This window comes from Rhea americana, unplaced genomic scaffold (genome assembly GCF_003343005.1).
Source record: "Rhea americana isolate MKP2758 unplaced genomic scaffold, rheAme1 scaffold_144, whole genome shotgun sequence".
Lineage (NCBI taxonomy): Eukaryota > Metazoa > Chordata > Aves > Rheiformes > Rheidae > Rhea > Rhea americana.
The window spans coordinates 598,840-616,207 of record NW_028185528.1 but is presented as its reverse complement, the minus strand read 5'-3'; the positions used below and the strand labels follow the sequence as shown (position 1 = coordinate 616,207).

Genomic DNA, 17,368 nt, shown 5'->3' with positions numbered 1-17,368 from the left:
AATGACAAACAGCGCGTAATGCCCGTGCTGGCGTAGGAGCAGCATTTCTGTGACACCTCAGCTGCCAGGAGGCTCTCACCGGCTGCGCACGTCACGCTCGCGCCGAGGAGCGCAGGCGCAGTCGGCACCYGCCTCCACAAGCAACTTGGCTTTTAATTTCAGTTGACAGTGATCCGAGCTGAATGAAACCATGCTGGAACCCACCAGCTGTTTGTTACAGWGGCATTACCTGCAGATTTCAGACTCCTTCCAGTTTTAAAAACAGCAGCCAGACACCGCAAGTTTCCTGCCGTTATGGTGTCTCCCTATCGCTCCGCCAGCGAGCGCGGTACGGGAAGGCGTCCATCCGCAAGGAAAGGGGCCGACGGCAGCGCTCCCGTTTGGCGCTCTCGCAACGTGGCCCCTGTTCTCCAAGCAGCCTACGTGCGAGGAGCAAAGTTCGACGGACCGAGGTGCTGGTATTATTATTATTTAATAAGCATCCTGCTATCTGTTGGCCAACAACTGTGTTTTTTTCTTTTTCTTTTTTTTTTCTTCCCTCCTAAGTAAAGGTAAAGGTGGGTAATGTGGTAAGAATTAGTACTGTGGAAAAATGGGGACAATGGATTTAAAGGTATTTAGAGGTCAATTGATTTCAGAGGGATTCAGGCAATCAGAAGTTTTAAAAACTAGCTTGTCACAAATCAACTGAGACATTAATTTGGCAGTTCTTCAGGAACAGAGAACTGTCAATATACTCAGAACTTTATAAATAATGGAATCAGCCAAGCCTGTTTGGTAAATGGAATAAATGCTAGTACTGTTGTCCTTGTTTTACAGATGATGAAAAAGAAAAGGGATCAGTAATTCTCTAAGCARTATCAGTCTAAATCAGAAGTAATACAACTAACCTCAGCTAATACAACTAGAGAGAGTAACTCTATCTCACAGAGGTTCGTGACTTTCCACAAGATGTGCAGGAGCCAGCTTCAGAGCTAGAATTTGAATTTTTCCACTTCTATTCTCAGATGATTGGACCAGTTCTCTCTTTCAGTATACAACTATCAATCACAAATGCAAAATGTTATTTTTTTTCTTTTCTAATTCTTATAGACACTTCTGAGTGTTGAGAAATGGCTACAGTCCTGTTATGACTAAAGCTTTAAGGAAATTCTGCAGCATGTAGATGTATGTGATGTACCTGTACAGTTAGAAAAAGGAACTCTTTCCCTTGTGCGTATAAAGTGACACAGTTCGGTTTGCAGCTACTTAAATAGCAATGGACCATCATTTGTTTTCACTTTGAATCAGGAATAAAATCCACAGGAACAGTTTACTTCCCATTGATACCATGAAGTTTTTTCCATTAAAGTCAGAATAAGAGACTTAGGAATAATGTTCTTGTTTTCATTGTCAAGTCATCTGTGCTTTGGAAAGTAAGAGTGAGACAAAGCTTTCTATTTTATTTGGGTTTTCTCACAGTTTTCCTAATATTCGCCATATTTTTGCTCTCGTGTTTTGGGTGACTTGTGCATCTGATGCCTGGAGAAAATTAACCCTTGGAAAGCTGTGCAGAAAATACAGAGTGCATACCCTGAGACAGTTCCTGAGACAATATTTGCATTTATATCCCAGAGGCTGAATAATTTCCCTCTGATTAGAAGTTTGAGCTTCTGTCTTCCTCTCACACATATGCATACTTCTGTAAGAGTAAGGTATTTCTGTAGTAATAGCTGCAAGTTACTAGGTTTCTGATCCAGCTAGTGATTCTTTTGAGTAAACCACAATTCTGAAGGGAAAATAAACTATAATTGATTAAACCTAAAGCATAGGGTTTAGCATTTTTGTTGTTTTTGTCAGAAACTGTTTTAGCCCTGARGAAATAAAACTTCTTGAGAAACACTTCTCATCTACTATTTTTCAGTCACTGAAGTATACAAGTATATTTGAAAAGCAAAGTACTTTATGATTATATCTGCTTTTATAAGTTTAACTGTAATCAGTAGACTAGGAACAGAGTGCACAAGTCATTTTATCTATATTATTTGCGGAGAATCTCTCAGGACACAGGAGTTCTTCTGACCTAGTTAAACTCCTGCTATTTTGAAAATGATTATTAAAAAGCCATCAATACTGCTTTGAGCCCACATACTCACTTGTTGCCCGGTAACCAGAAGGATAGAGCCTTCTTTTCCATGTACCACTTGCCGGTAAATGTGATCTAGAATTAAGAGTTCACTCCAGCAGTTCTGAAGCAACTTCATTTGGTCATCAACCTGCAAAGCAAGCATGAACGTTGGTGACATTACTGCAGGAGTAATTCTTCCATCACACGACAGAGCCACCCAGGAGAACCAGCTAGCATGCCTCCACCTTCAAGCGTCTGGTTAGTGTTACAAGAACAGAAATGCTATCGAAAAGTCTTTGTTCATAGAATTGCTATTCTCAGCTAAATAAAKAGGCCACTGCCAAAACCATTATCTACAAAATACATAGAATATTTACAGCCTATTGCATTTGAGGAAAGCAGAATTGTGGCATTGTTATACAAAGTAATAATAGTAGATTATATAAGACATTATGAAATGCTCATGGAATGGGGTATTATTCCTGTCCAAAAGCAATAATAGCAGAAACAACGCTAATGTGAACATCTTCGTATTCCCCATCCTTGGACCTTAGCTTCTGGAAACAGTGAAGGATTTGCAGGTTTCAGGAGCACTACTGCCGCAACAGGGCCAAACTGGAGGTATTTCCCTTGGAAAGGAATAAAATATTTAAAGTGAAGACTTGCCTAAAATTTCGGAGATAAAGAACTACTAAAATAGCCTTTCAGGTGTTGAGTTCAATAGTTTAGAGTAGATTTGTCAATGCACAGGAAATCACATTATAGACAGCAAGCTTGCGTGAGCTGGATTAGATGCTGCAATAGGTCTTTCAAATGTTATCATCTATGATCTAATGAATTTTTGAGGTTTATCTGTGGAAACTTTTTTTCTGGATGTATTGCTTACATACAGAAAGTACTAACATTTGTTAGTGATAGATTTTTTGTTGTACTGTCTAGGAAAGTCACCCAGTATTTTCTATCTGTTTTCAGTCACTTGCCATACAGCTTGAATTTTAACAGCTTAAACAGGCAAGTATCTGTCTACCTCCCCTATTACTCCTAACTTCCCTTCTCCCTGCCGACAGTCCCTCTCCTGTTCTTGTCCCAGTTTTTGCCCCTCCAGAATCTGTCACAAATTATTTCCCCTCTTCGGACTGTATAAGGGAATGAAATAAGGAAAGAATCAGTAGAGAAAATGAGCAGATTAGCACAAAGTCAGTGGGGAGAAAAGGATAGAAGAACCCGTCTGTGGCTGGGCACGTTCCCCTCCACAAGCCTGCGCTAGCACCTAAGACTCTTGCTTTCTCCTGCTCCACAACCGCAGCAGTTACCTCTTCTGGGAAACTGCAGGTCTCATCTACCGGCCTACCTAGAGGATGATATCATTTGCTGCTTTTTTTTTTTTTTTTTTCAGTTTGCTCTTAAAAGAAGAAAGGGAAAACAGTATCTGAATACCTATGCTAAAAGAACATGTTAAGGTTGCAAAAGTAAGCACTGCAAAATTATTTAATGCTTGTATTATCTGTGCTAATCTTACCCTYAGCCTGCATTTGTGTAGAGGTTTTAATACAGAGACACAAAAGGGCTGAATTACTGTTGTGTGAACARTCTCAGTTCTGATATTTCAAAATTTTTGCACACTTTGGATTTGCAGTATTTAGAATAATCTTTTAATATAATTGTTGTTCTGCTTCCATTAACAGTTAATACATGTACACTCAGGTATCATCCACGAGCCACATATCCATTGGCAATAGAGATGGAGGAGAGGAGGAGGAGTGGACTCTCTAGATGGATATATTACTAAGTCAGAGTAAAGCTAGTGCTATCACAAACTCAGCCTTGCTCTGTCCCCATGCTGTCTATGCCCATGATAATTCATTTCTGTTCAGATCACAGTGCAAGGCTGAGTCTATATTAAAAAATCTCTCTTCCTCTGCCCACAACATGTATTTGGCTACAAAACCGTTTCAACCAAGTGACTTTTTAGCTCAAGAGAGGACTGTAAATTACTACAGCGATACACTCCCCACCAAAACATGGGCCAAATTTAAAATACAAGAAATTTGAAATTTACAGATCTGAGTACTCTAGCTTTTTACCTGAAACTGCTTTGTGATCATTTCCTCCTCTGTATAACAAGGTGTTACAAAAATCATATAAATCAGGCTAACATGACAGCTTCACACAAAGCTAGCATTTCACACGGGACTGCCACAGCTTACATCTGAACAAAACAAGCTGTGAGACAGTTTAAACATTCAACATCCGTGCGGTAACAACTGATACCTGAATAAGAGGTCAAGCATTTGATTATATTATAAATGACATATTTCCAGCTAACACATCTGTCTCAGCTGCAGGCAGCAACTTCTGAAAACAAACTGCATTTTACAGGTCTGGCTTTCTGAAGGCCTCAACAGCAGCTACCCTGCAGTCAAAGCTTGCTCCCAAGCTTTATCATATCATTACCAAGCCAGTGCTGTGAGAGCAGTATGAGATGCCAAAATCACAAAAAAAAAGTGTTTTGCACATGGTCTGTTCCTGCTGTTCTACAAGACTTGTACAACTAGCAATAGCGCCAGTGGTTCACAAAATCTGCTTCTTTACATTTACTGTAATTTAACCAGTTAAAGCCCATAAAATAGTATAAAATGCAAAATAAATATCTAGAATGCACTACTGGCTTCAGAGGACTATTGGATCCCTCTGCTTTTGCCAGTTTAAAAAATGTGGCAGGGCAGCCGACTGTTTCTCAGTTTGCACTATGAAGAAATGGAGAAGACTTTAAGGGGAGTCATGTATTACTAAAATGTAGAGCAAATGATCAGTTACAGGCTACATCTAAAAGGTATGTAAACAATGAAAAAAACATATGGTACCTTTGCTAATGCATACTAAACGGAAAATTGAAAAATAGAAAATAGACCACTTCTGAATAAAAAGGGTAACAACACTTAATATGTTAGAATGAGATAGTAAACTTTATGGAGTGGATATAGTCCAACCAGAACATAAGCACCTTTATGTTTCCATGAGTGCCTAAATAAATGAGTCATAGAAACACATTATCTGGCATAACTAAACTCAACCTTTGGCCAAAACAAGTATGTGCTTTATCCCAATCCTCAAAGGTGAAGAGGTGTAAGCTTCGAAGGCCAAAGTGAAGACTGAATTCTGGAGAGAAAAGTCCTCTACAGAAAAAGTACCTTGGAGGACTTCAACCTCATGACTCTACAGCGGAAGTATTTTGGTCCTCCATTAACAGAGAGAGCAGGCTAAAAGGTAAGGTTCTGTCACCAAGACRACTTGGGTCTAGTCTGGGATTTCCTCAATAATCAACATTTTCAATCACATTACTAATGGAAATAGAAACAAGTTCATAAGCTCATACTATTAGCTAAATTTTGAGGTTCTTCAGTTTGTGGAGATTTTTGCAAGCATTATCAATGTATTAACAACCAAAACAACAAAGTGCCCTTTGTTCCAACTATTGGGAGCACTTTTAAATCAAAATTGAACATCACATGGCCAACAACCGGCTGCTGCAAGAACAGTCCCCAAATTTGCAGCTGCTCCCTGCCGTAACAGAACATTGACACAGGGATAATGTAACCACTGTATTACCTAAGCAATTTGTTAAACAAGATACCCCTTTGACAGTTATCTAGCCTCAAGCAAAAGCATGAGTCAATGCTGTGCCCAGATGGTTAAATTTAGGTCCTGTCTGGGCAGTGGCATTCAGATGAAGGCTCTTATCAGTGGGGATAACATAACTGGAAATTGTTGCTGAAGAAATGGCTTTTAACGAGAGATGCGAAGGCAGTTAAGGGAGAACGTGTGATTCAACAGAAAAAAAAGAAACTGTTTCTAGCATGCAGAGTGGCATGAAAGAATAATAATGTTAGAAGGAGTAATGGGATAAAACACCAGACTAGTAAAACTGCTGTTAAATGACAAGGGAAGCAAAGAGAGTGCTTAGGAGGAGGCCTTAAAGGAGGGGAAGGTGGTGAGGCTAGAGAAGACATAAGGGAAGCTGGCTGTTAGTAAAATCTTGAAGGTGAGGATGGTGAGGCTGGATACAATGCGGACTTGAAGGGACTATGTGAACGTGAGTAAGGGATGCTGCTGGTGCCAAGGGGGAGTGYGTAAGTGCATCATGTCAGAGAAGCAGAGGTGGCAGATATTGCCAGCACGAGCAGAGGTGAAAGTGGGCATGTATATTATCTACTCTCTTAAACAGCAGGAATGCAAAGATGGAGCAAGGGATGGCTTTCTGATAGCATTAGTGCACGGCAATAGGTATATCCTAATTCCTACAAGAAAATCCTATTCACCTGTGCCTTCAGTGAAAACAAGGAAGTGCATCAGAATTTGGATTCATCCATAACATTGTATCTCGTGTTGTTCGACTATCTGTATAGTTTTGCTTAAGCCAGAAGACAAATTGCCATTGTCACAACCACCTAGCACCACCCCACTGCGCTGCCTAGGTGCTACCACGCTAGCCAGAATAAACTACTCTAACAGCATAACTTGTCATGCAGAAAAGATTTTCCAGCATGTGCAAGACTGAAAGGTAAGTGTGATCGACTACGCCCTGCCTGTGCCACTCGTGGGTATTTTACGTACAGCCTRTTGGCAGGATACAATCCAGCACTTTCTGATAAGGTTTGAAGATTTTGCCCTTTCTATACTGACTTGGAAAAATGCCCTCATGGTGGGCAATATCCTGACAATATTGTGATTCAAAATGTGCCCAGTATTGAATGATAACAACACTATTAATCAGCATTTTTTCACTATCGTGGTATGTGTGGAACAAACCTTTTGCTCTTTCTCTCCTACAGAGGAGGGAACCGCTACTTGCACAGCCCATTTCACGCAGCACTCAAGACAGGCTGGATGCAGGCCACATGCCCCATTTTTTCCTGGCCGTGGACAGTCCCATCTCTTCTCAGTAAAGCACAGAGCAGAGCTGCTGTGTGGCTGAGTGCAGAAGGAGCCTGCACATCTCAGGACAGGAACTGGCGAAGGTGGGTCACAGTGTGGTCTGTGCCCCAAGCGCRATGGTCCCTGCATTAGCTTATCCTGCAGCTTCACAGCAAAATGCTATCTTCCCCACCTAGCACATCGAAAAGATCAGACTGGTGAAAAGAGGGGGATGTAGCGAGAGACCCCCTGGGGGTGAGCAGCACCATGGGGCCTGGGGGCACTGGGATACATCTCTGTGTCTACTATGAAAGATTTGCTTGCTATTGCTTATCTGTGCAATGAACTTAATACTGTTAAATATCCAAACAGAGTCTTGAACACAGGGTTCCTTGGCTGTGAGCCTGAGTTCCTCCACTGATTCCCTCTGTGAGATACAATTTTTATTTCATCCAGATTTCCGAGTTCACCACTACTAACAAGAATTCGAAATGGACTCGTGCGAGAATATGTTTAGACACAATTATTAGTTTGCTTAATTTATCTTACACAATATAAAGCAAGCTAGGTAGGATATTTCCAGGTATGGGGGAAATACAGTCTTATTTTGAAGAGTGAAAGTCTAATCCTGAGCACTGCAGTGACCCGCTGGTCTTGGGAGGACAAAAAGATGGGCCGGGGGGAYGACACTGGTCTGCCAGCACCCAGCTCCCACGCAGCCAGGCCCCCCGCTTCTGCTACGGGGACCGGGGAGGTTGTCAGGCTCACTGAGGCCTCTGTTGACACTGCAATACACAGCCACATACTATCAATTGTAGTTAAAGGAAAGACTTATCTCAGAAATGCTGGTTACTCATCTGAAAAACTATTTGTGCTGATGTTATAGATGAGGAAAGCTATTGCAATACAAGAGTCGTATTGTTGCAGAGTGTCTGCTTCCCACAGCCCRGAACGTTAATCATTATAAACTTTTGTTTTCTCTGAAGAAGAACATTGAAATTGCTAAACAGTAAAATGAAGAATAATGTGTATGTTTTGCTGAAATGCACCTTAATCTTATCCAAACCACATTGTATCTTTCTTTTAGGAAAGTGTTTCACAATATTTAGCATACTGTAACCAATGACTACAGATTTWTTGCAATTTTTCTTCTGAAGAGGTATTTTCAACCTGGCATTTGATGAATTACCTGTTGAAATTTTCGGGGTCATGCATTTTTTTGTGTTGCTTTAAGTTAAATATTTTCCTTATAATTATTGCTGCAGATTCAGTTAAAGAACACAATCACCTTTTACCCGCTCAGCAGCTCCCTTTCGAGAAGCTGGAGGATCCCTTTTCATCTCTTTTCATTTGCATTAACTGGCACTATAGCTTTGGGCTTTTCTGCTACTAAAAATTTAAAAGGGCACCTAATGATTAAAACAAAAAATACGATGATCGAAATTTATGTGACAAAAATGCGTTAGATGCACCTGAATCGTTTTTACTTATGCTTCTAAAAGGGAATGCTTGTATAGGAATCATGTGAAGCATTCATCTCACAATGCCACTTTTAAATTCTACGGCCATTGAATAGCCATTTCCTAATGAATATGAAGTGATTAAACATCTGTTTGAACTGTTCAGCCTGAAGCTTACAAGTTCAAGGGATGGCTGAACTTCCTTTTGAATGTAATTTGGAGATCACTCACAAGTCACTGCAGACRCACAGCTCAGGTATTTTCGTACGCTATAGTGAAGCAGATTGCTCCAAATCAAAGTTTGATAAGACAAGCACACTCTAGAGGCTACTTTTTACTGCTGAATGCATGCATGGCTTGCAAATCGTAACCCAGGTAGAGAAGGATTTGGTCTCTCCAGATGGGTGGCTGCTAACACGGGGAAGCCGCCTGCGTGAGGCTGCTGCCAAAAAGCAGCACATAGCTGCTGATGCAGTTTTAAAAGAAAATGCACATAACATTCAGAATCAGTGAATGCCATAATAAAATACGGTTATTATCTATAGCTTCAGTAATAAAATGCTACAAAGTTCAAGAAAAAATGATTTAATATTAACTATGGTTGTTCCAGCTCTTTCTTTGCTAGAAACCTGTGTGATATGTGAAATTGCCTCTTCTACATAAAGGCAGGGAGTGATCTTTACAAGCCAAAGCTGTGTCATGCCACTGTACACTGCCTGTTGCAGTCTAGCTCTAGCGTGAAGTGAGTATAAAGTCCATCCCAGCTTGGTAGCATTTTTCATTTTATCATGATTTAAAAATGAAACGAAGAAGAGAAATATTTCAGTGTGACTTTTCCTGCTCCTTTATGGCTTATAAAGAGGCCCTTATAAAGATGTACTTATACTCCRTATGTGTGCACGCACGTGCGTGCATGTACCTCTCCCTTCAATAGCTTGTGAGTCCATCAGCCAACGTCAGCTCATTTCAACACAGAGTTCATGTCCCCAAGATATTAACTTCCTATATGCGTTATGCAAATCAGTGCCTGGATAGAGGAAAGTAACTGTGTAAGTACCACACCGAAGGAAAGGCTAATAACCTCACTCTTCAATCAACATCAGGGAACCCAGAGAGAGAGAGAGAGAGAGAGAGAGAGAGAGAAGGACTAAAATGCCCCATTAATCCCCCGCTCACATTAGTATTTGGAATATCAAGCCCCTTTTCAATCTTTTAGAGGACATGGATGAGGGATTTATAGCATTAAGCAATATTACACCTTTGAGCATTCCTATGCTTTTACCCTCCCAAAACTTGGAGTGGGGAATACGTGGTGTCCATGCTCAGAAAGGTGTGTGGTCTTTCCTGCCTAGCAAACGTGAGAGGGGAGAGGGGTGGCTTTGTCAATGCTTCCCTCCTTGCATGTCCCCGGAGAGCTATGTGTAAGATCACTGCGAAAGAAGGGCTCTAGGCACGAAACCAGCAGCGACCAGACATTTCCTACTTTCAGTGTTCACCCTCTCTCTAATTAAAATATTTCCAGAAAAAGSAGCCTTAAGTATTAGTTCACACTCATCTCTTTTTCCTGCAGGACTGTAACACAAGCTGYATGGGTCTAGGGACCTCAGATTGCCGAAGAGGGTCCAGACAAGCAGCAAATGGTCTATAAATATATATGTATTATACTGTGCCTCAAATGCAACATATAAAACTCTTACTTTTCCTCCTTTTCCTGAAAAACACATTTATCTCTCCATATCCTGTGTAAACTGCATGAAGATTACTTAGAATTTTGCAGTCAGCATTATTTCTGATGAATTATAAATGTGTTTTTCTTCTTTTTTTTTTGTTTTCTCTACTGAAAGTAAGAAAAGGATTTCTTTTGAGTCCCAAATGAAAATTTTGCTTACAATGCAGTGTTTTGTTCCTGTCAAAGTGAAAGCAAAGATAAAAAAAAGAGAAAAATTATTCTTCTCAGTACACAGCTCAGAATGAAGAAGGAGGTGTTGTCTTCAGGACTGGGTCCATAGAACTGMTCTTCCAAATCCCACTCCTGTGAGTATCTCTACTGATGTTAGTACAGCATAAGGTTATGCAAAATTAGCCCTAGAATTTAAAAATCAGATAATTCCGTGCACTTCRTATAGCAACTTTGGTAATAAAACTATTTTTCTCCCTTAAATTACTGCAAATTTTTGTTTTCTGATGTCAAGAAACTAACTGTAAAAATGTGAGGGGCCAGATTCTAAGCTCGCTTGCAGGAACACAAGTACTTGGACTTCCACATAAACGAAATCAGAACTAGGTCCACTCAATTCATTGATATCCTTGTGGGTTTATCTGCTTTTCAGGATACACAGTCAGGTGCTCCTGGGAATCAGAAGACAAAACTGAGCTTCGTAAATTTTAAAGACTTGTATTGAATTTATTCTGAATATATTGAATCAGCAATTTCATTCTATTGTACAGAAGCCTTTGATTAAAGTGTCTATTGACTTCTCTAAATCACAAATATTTTAGTATTATTTAAAAAGATTTCTAATATATAATGGTCCCTTCCTGTGTGATGATTTATTGGGTAAATTATCATGTCATTTTTCTAACACCTACTCCATTTTTCCAGCTGACACTTATTCCAATAGTCTATAGGTAAACTTTACCTCCTACATTAGCTCTCATTTGTAAAATTTATTAGAAAACAGCAACATCAAATCTTGACAGAGATCAATACAACACACAGAGACGCATTGTTAATAGTGAAAAATATTAAAGACAAAGTCCTAGTAAGAACCAAATTTATTTTCCACAAAATATATAATCTATTAAAACTCAATCAACTAAATATAATATGGAAAATATTTTTCACATGTGACACAACAGAGACATGCTAAGTTCAGAAAGATCTTTAACATGGTACCAGGCAGATAGAGCAACCTCTCTGCACACTTAGGGTCCTGCACTTTCAAGTGCTGTATTCCCCACAGCACTGCATTCTGCATGCATTAACACAAGAGGTACTTAAATTGGCTCTCATTTGAATTACCCTATGTGGGTACTCTCCTGTCTAACAGAGTCTGCATTTTTTTACTTCCAGMGCAGCTACTCAAGGCGGGTGTTGAGATGGGAAAAGGGCAGCCCGTAGGAGAAGCACAGCCTTACTTTTCTTTGTAAGWGGTGACACCTACAAAGGTTGGTTTGCATACGCAGTGTCAGGTTATATTTACAGTCATACCAACGTGATATACAATTAATCTTCTGATGAAAAAGGAGTTACTTTAAAATTACACATCATTTTAATCTATTTGAAGAATTAAAATACGTTGTTCTATATTTTACTTTTCATTTTCCTCTTAATACTTTTGACAAACATTCAGCTATGCAAGGGCAGATAATTCTTTCTGCCCATATTTGAATCACTAAAACATATGGAGATCTAGTCTCAAGCCTGGGAGCTAGWGTGTGTTAAACAGGAGTCAGAAAGTATACACCTGCATTAAACCTTTGCACAGAGCCTGCATTTCCCATGCAAATGCATCCCATAGTATTTTCTCATGATACGTAACAGAACAGCAGAGCAAAATTACAGCAAAAGCAGTAAGAAATCATGAGAAACTGTATTTTCATAATGTGCATCAAGATAGTGTGTTGCTGATGTAAAAAAAGGTTGTCTTATACCCCAGGAGCCACAGCARTGACAGCAATCAGCTGGTGTGGTGGAGCAAGGCAGAGGCAAATGCCATGTCCGCGAAAGCAGCAACAGGGACCGACAGAGGTCTGTGCTGAGCTGGAGAATATGAAGAAAACTGCAGGAGCCCATGAAAGAGAAGATAATGGCATGAGTGAATTTCATTGAAGGAACAGAGTTGAGGCACTTATAGACATGGAAATTTTGTGAGGACTATCATAGAGAAATACATATAAAAGATGAGGTATAAGGTAACTAGAGAGTCAGAAATGATGTGAAGGTTACAGGAGAGGCTGATGAGGCTATTTCTGCATTTATAAGCAGAGTACAAGTCTGAGTATATATTCAAATCCAGAGTCACCTCCTACATTTCAACTAGAAATAYAGACATGGTCTAAAAGTGTCCAAGAGAAGGACAAGTTAAGCAAGAAGCCTTTAACATCAAGATAATTCAGGAAACTAAGATTTTGGTCTACTGAGTCCCAAGGTTATTTGAGTTCAAAACAAATAGACGAGGAGTATCAGTCAAAGCTTTAAGGGAGCAATAAGAGACTTACTAAAAGAAACAACAATATGAGCTACATAGGTTTTGCCTGTGTGAAAACAGAAGCTAAGCTTGCAACAGACATGAGAGAAAGAGAAAACCACAAATTCAACCTTGTAATAGTGAAAGAAGAGATCTCTGGTAAAAAATGGCCGTGAAAGGCAAAGAGAAATCAGCTTAACAGGAGAAGATGCACACAGTGCTGGAAACATCTCTGGAAGAGGCCCTACTGCCAAAAGGGGCATTTGTTTAGAAAATGCATAGATCGGAAAAAAAATCACCAGTAGACAAAATTAAGAAACTCTTAGTGTAGAAGTGATTATCTCCCAAGGCAAACACCTTGGATATGAGGAGAGAAGAACTGCAGAAAATAACAATTTCATAGTTATATAATGATATGYATCTACATATCATTTAAGGGACCAACACTGTGTTCTCCATTTTTCTGTAAGTCAAATGCAGGCAATGGAAAGGACTGAATTTCCCAAACTTTAGTGACTGAGATAAAAATAAAAGCCTTGCGGGTCCTCTGCTTCTATACTGACCCTGAGGGCCATGGAGATGGGAATGATGACAACAGTGCTAGATATTAAAAAAGTTAGACAGAATTATCATTAAATATAACAATATGGTTAAAAACTGTATCTCGTTTCCCTCTGTCTTTTGTATGCATAAATCATCTACCACTGTTATTTAGGTTCTAGAATTTTAGCATCTTTTCATYTTCAAAGATGTTATGATAAAATTAATTAGTATCTCACGATATTTGWAAAAGTAATTAATTTCCATTTTGCAAAAGAGGTAGCTGAGATTCAGTGGGACAGACTTCACAAGTGGAGTTATGCTGCTTATATGTCATCAGCATAACTGACAGTAGCTTCTGGTCTTGAGATATTAAGTGATTTGCCCGAGGTTACAAAATAAGTATGGAATACAACTTAAGTCAGAAAGGTGATCCAACGATAAGAGACAAAGTGAAAGAAYGTCCAGCGTTATAGGACACCCGCGGGGGGTTATCAAGTATTATGCCAATATCTGATTTGATAGTAAAGGTTGCTTGAAAACACCACTGAAGGGAGCTGAAGTTGTACAAGAAGGCTGGGCAGAAGAAGTAGAAAGCCCTGATGTGTGATCCAGTGAGCTACTACACATGGAAACGATCCAAAACGCTTAGCATTTTTCTTTACATCTTAAAAGCATTGCAGGAGGCTCTCTGCATGCAGCTACTACCATCTGGCTAAATTCTTTCAACTATGAACATCATCTGCAAGAAAATTATCTCCTTTCCTGAAAAATTCAAGTGTAAAAGAGTGGACAGACCCATGCTGTTAAAAAGGACAGGAAGTGGTGACTGAATGAAGGTTTAAGGAACGGGCAAGTGTGTCTTAAAATGTTTTTTCCATTTATCCTTTTATTTGGCATTGTTTCATTTATTCCCACTTCCTGTTTCCTGTATTCTAATTTGGAAATCTCTGAAGTATTATTAAAATAAGGTTGTCACAACTCTGCCCAGGTTCCATGCAGACATTAAAACTGCAGTTAAGATTAATATTAATATTTGCTTAAAAATATCCATATCCTTGAAAGAACTCTGTTAATATTTGGGCTGCTTGTTAGGAAATGCTGAAGAGGGATTTTTTTGCWGTACAAACCACAGAATGAGCTGGAACTTTACAGGTAAAAATGACTGTGGAATGGTGAAGGAGGCAATCACAGCTAAGCTTCTGACTTTCTCTGTTGTTGGTCACCAAATTATGATGTATCTGAATTTTTAGTCTCTAAATTGGGTTCCTAAATGTCCATATGCAATAGAAGATTAAGCATGAGCTTAGCAAAAGGGGAGAAAGTGTACGTCTGATTAATTAGACTTTTAGCACCTTTCTCGATGTCAGCTGGAGGAATGAAGACCAAAACCAGCTTGCTCTGATTACCTTCAATTTACCCATGAGTGCACCATATGCGGCAAATGTGGGAGCTAATCCTAGTCACAGTGGCAGAAGCTTGGTCAGTATGTATTCTTGAAGAACAACAGCAAGAGCCTGTAACCAAAATGCAGTGTGTTCTTACAAAAATCATTTTTTGCATAGTTTGTGTTCAAGTGTCTCGCAATCTACTATTAATCTAAGTTGGCTGCTTTGTTTTCTAATTAAGTTTATTAACAAGTTCTCCTTCTGAAGATTTACTGCAACTAAAAGGTTACTTTGACCCCCAATGTAGAGAAAAGTTATCAATTAATCCCAGCTTTATCAAAGGAATTGCAATTCTGCCTCTAACAACTTTTTCTGAGGACTCTTTTAACATGGGTTCATAAATGGATACCAGGTCAACTTTCCTGGTACGTAAAATAGCTTGAATGATTCAGAAATATAAATGGATGCAAGATTATAAAAACACTCAGTCTCATTTGATTGACAGGTATTAGACTGAATTCTCTTCTTGACTTAAAAAATTTTTTTAACTAACCTGCCTCATTTTTAACTAATCTCTGTGCCTCTGTTTCCCTTCCTTTTTGTCTGTCTCTCTTAGATTCTAAGGTCTTTAGGGAAGGGACTGCCTGTTATTATGTTTTTATGCAGTACCTGTTTATGTCACCATAAATCCAATAGTAGAAAAGGGCTCTTCACTGCCTGGAACATGCATAGACAGTTCTCTGTAAATAAAAATACCTATCTTTCAGTTTAAACTGCCAGCCTCCAAAATAAATCCAGAAAGTCCAGTTAAATAATACAGCACTCTTGTCTTACATAAGTATAAGCATCAGCTTAACAACACAGTGAGAATATTTAGCTCAATATTTTCGTACTGTGCATAGCTGTATAAGCTGGCATTYTATGTTTCTTAGATTGCATGCTATATAATAAATTATTTCATTACACATGCCTTTGAGACTGATCTAACAATCCATATGTAGACAAAAATACAAAAATGTCTGTGCTTCAGTRTAAGACTTCAAGGAGCAGGCCCTTAGTTTGTATTGCTTTCTACCTGTAAAGACTGTGATAATGTACACATTTTTTAAATACAGCCTTGCATTAGCTAACTTCTAAATCCAGCTTCTAGTGACAGTTCCTTTTATATTTCCTCTTCCACGAGCACACACAGCACCAAAATCCAATCTACTGTGTCAAATATATGCATTTTGTAAATATATGACTATTTGATAAATGGAGTTGAATCTGAGTTTCTTTAGGTTACTTTTAAAAACTGAGAACTGTGCATAGTTTATTTTTTATCTCACATGTTGTATGCAAATTACTTCTTTTTACAGTGCAGTGTGTTTGCGAAGCTCCCTGAGAAGTCTGAAGTAGACACAGGGTGAGTACTTTTCTGGTGTATGCAATTAAAATGTAATTCATTTGTACGTATCATCAATATTCTATCACTGTATAAGGGGAATGGATTAGATGACCCATGAAGTCTATTCCTACTCTGATATCTATTATGATTACCTTATATTAGTAAAATTGCATTTTAAGGTCACTTATACGTGGCGGTCCCCTTTACGCAAATATTTGGTATTCGTTAGGCATTCGCCTCTCTTTCTTCCTGCTCTGCTTGGAAAGGATTCAGTACAGGTAGAGGGTAAATCAAAAAGAAGGAAAACCCTGCTGTTTTGCTGTAAATAATTCATAAAGCAATGTTATGACCCTTACTCCCACGAGTCATCCACGTAACGAGCCACGGAAAGGAAGCGGCGCGAGCATCGCCCTCCCCGCGCGGGGTGCGCCCCGGCGCGCTCCGCTCCTCGGGGGCAGAAGCCCGCCGTCTCCTTTCTCGCGCGAGCTGATTGATCCGAAGAGGGAAGTGCCGATGAGCTGTTAGATCAATACGGTGAAGTATGGAGATTGATCTTATCCCGGGGTGACCGCATTAACAGACTCGTCAGCGCACCCTCTGACCTGCGGYGCACGTTATACGGCGCTGCGAGCCYGGTATCTCMATGAAGACCTCAGGTCAGTGCTTTTAACAACCTGCTTTGCTGAAAGAATTAAAAGTAAACCTGGAAAGGGATGACTAATGAAAATACGGAGCGCTGGCTTTTCCTCTGGTCTTGGAAAGCTTGTGGAGATCACGCCGGCTTTTCACAGCTACCACGAAAACGGCCCTTCTCGCGCAGAAGCCTGCTCGGCCGTGCCTGGCCACCAGCGCTCCCGGGGGCGCRGAGCACGGCCAGCGGTGCTTGCCTCTCCTGCCACAAAAACCCACACGAGAAGCTGAATAAAACCCCATCAGGAGCACTAGCTGTGTCAGAATAGATTAAGGACTTAGGTGAACAACCCTAATCGGTTTACCTGCGCCGCGGGATTAAGAGCCACGCTTGAATTACTTAGGGGAGTAAGGAGAACCGCTGCCGCTGCRGCGCGACTGGCTCCCGACGCTGCCGGGACTGAGCACCCGGCCTGGCGAGCAAAGCGCCCACGGCGCTTGCACCTACCCAGCCCCGCGAGCCGCAGTCTGGTTTTATCCAGGCCGAAGCCGAGCGACTTTGGTGGGACTTTACCCGAGCGGAACGGCAGTTTTGGCGGGTGGGTGGCTCAGGACGTGGCCCGCAGAGCGGCCGGCACGGCGCCTGCTCCGGCCACAGCCGCGGGAAGCGCAGGTGCCACACGGAGCCTTGGGAGCAGCCGGGCTCCCTAACTCCCAGGAGCAACACCTGCGTACCTCCCGCAACAYGACCC

At 40.4% G+C, this 17,368-nt stretch overlaps 1 protein-coding gene across 1 annotated transcript in view; it reads right to left on the bottom strand.

Annotated features, from left to right (window-relative positions):
• NR5A2 (nuclear receptor subfamily 5 group A member 2) overlaps positions 1-17,368 on the bottom strand; it is an 87,310-nt gene that overhangs the window by 40,279 nt on the left and 29,663 nt on the right. Inside the window, exon 5 of the mRNA XM_085299032.1 lies at positions 2,136-2,255. Coding sequence (XP_085155158.1) covers positions 2,136-2,255 — 120 coding nt within the window. The remainder of the gene's footprint in view (positions 1-2,135; positions 2,256-17,368) is intronic.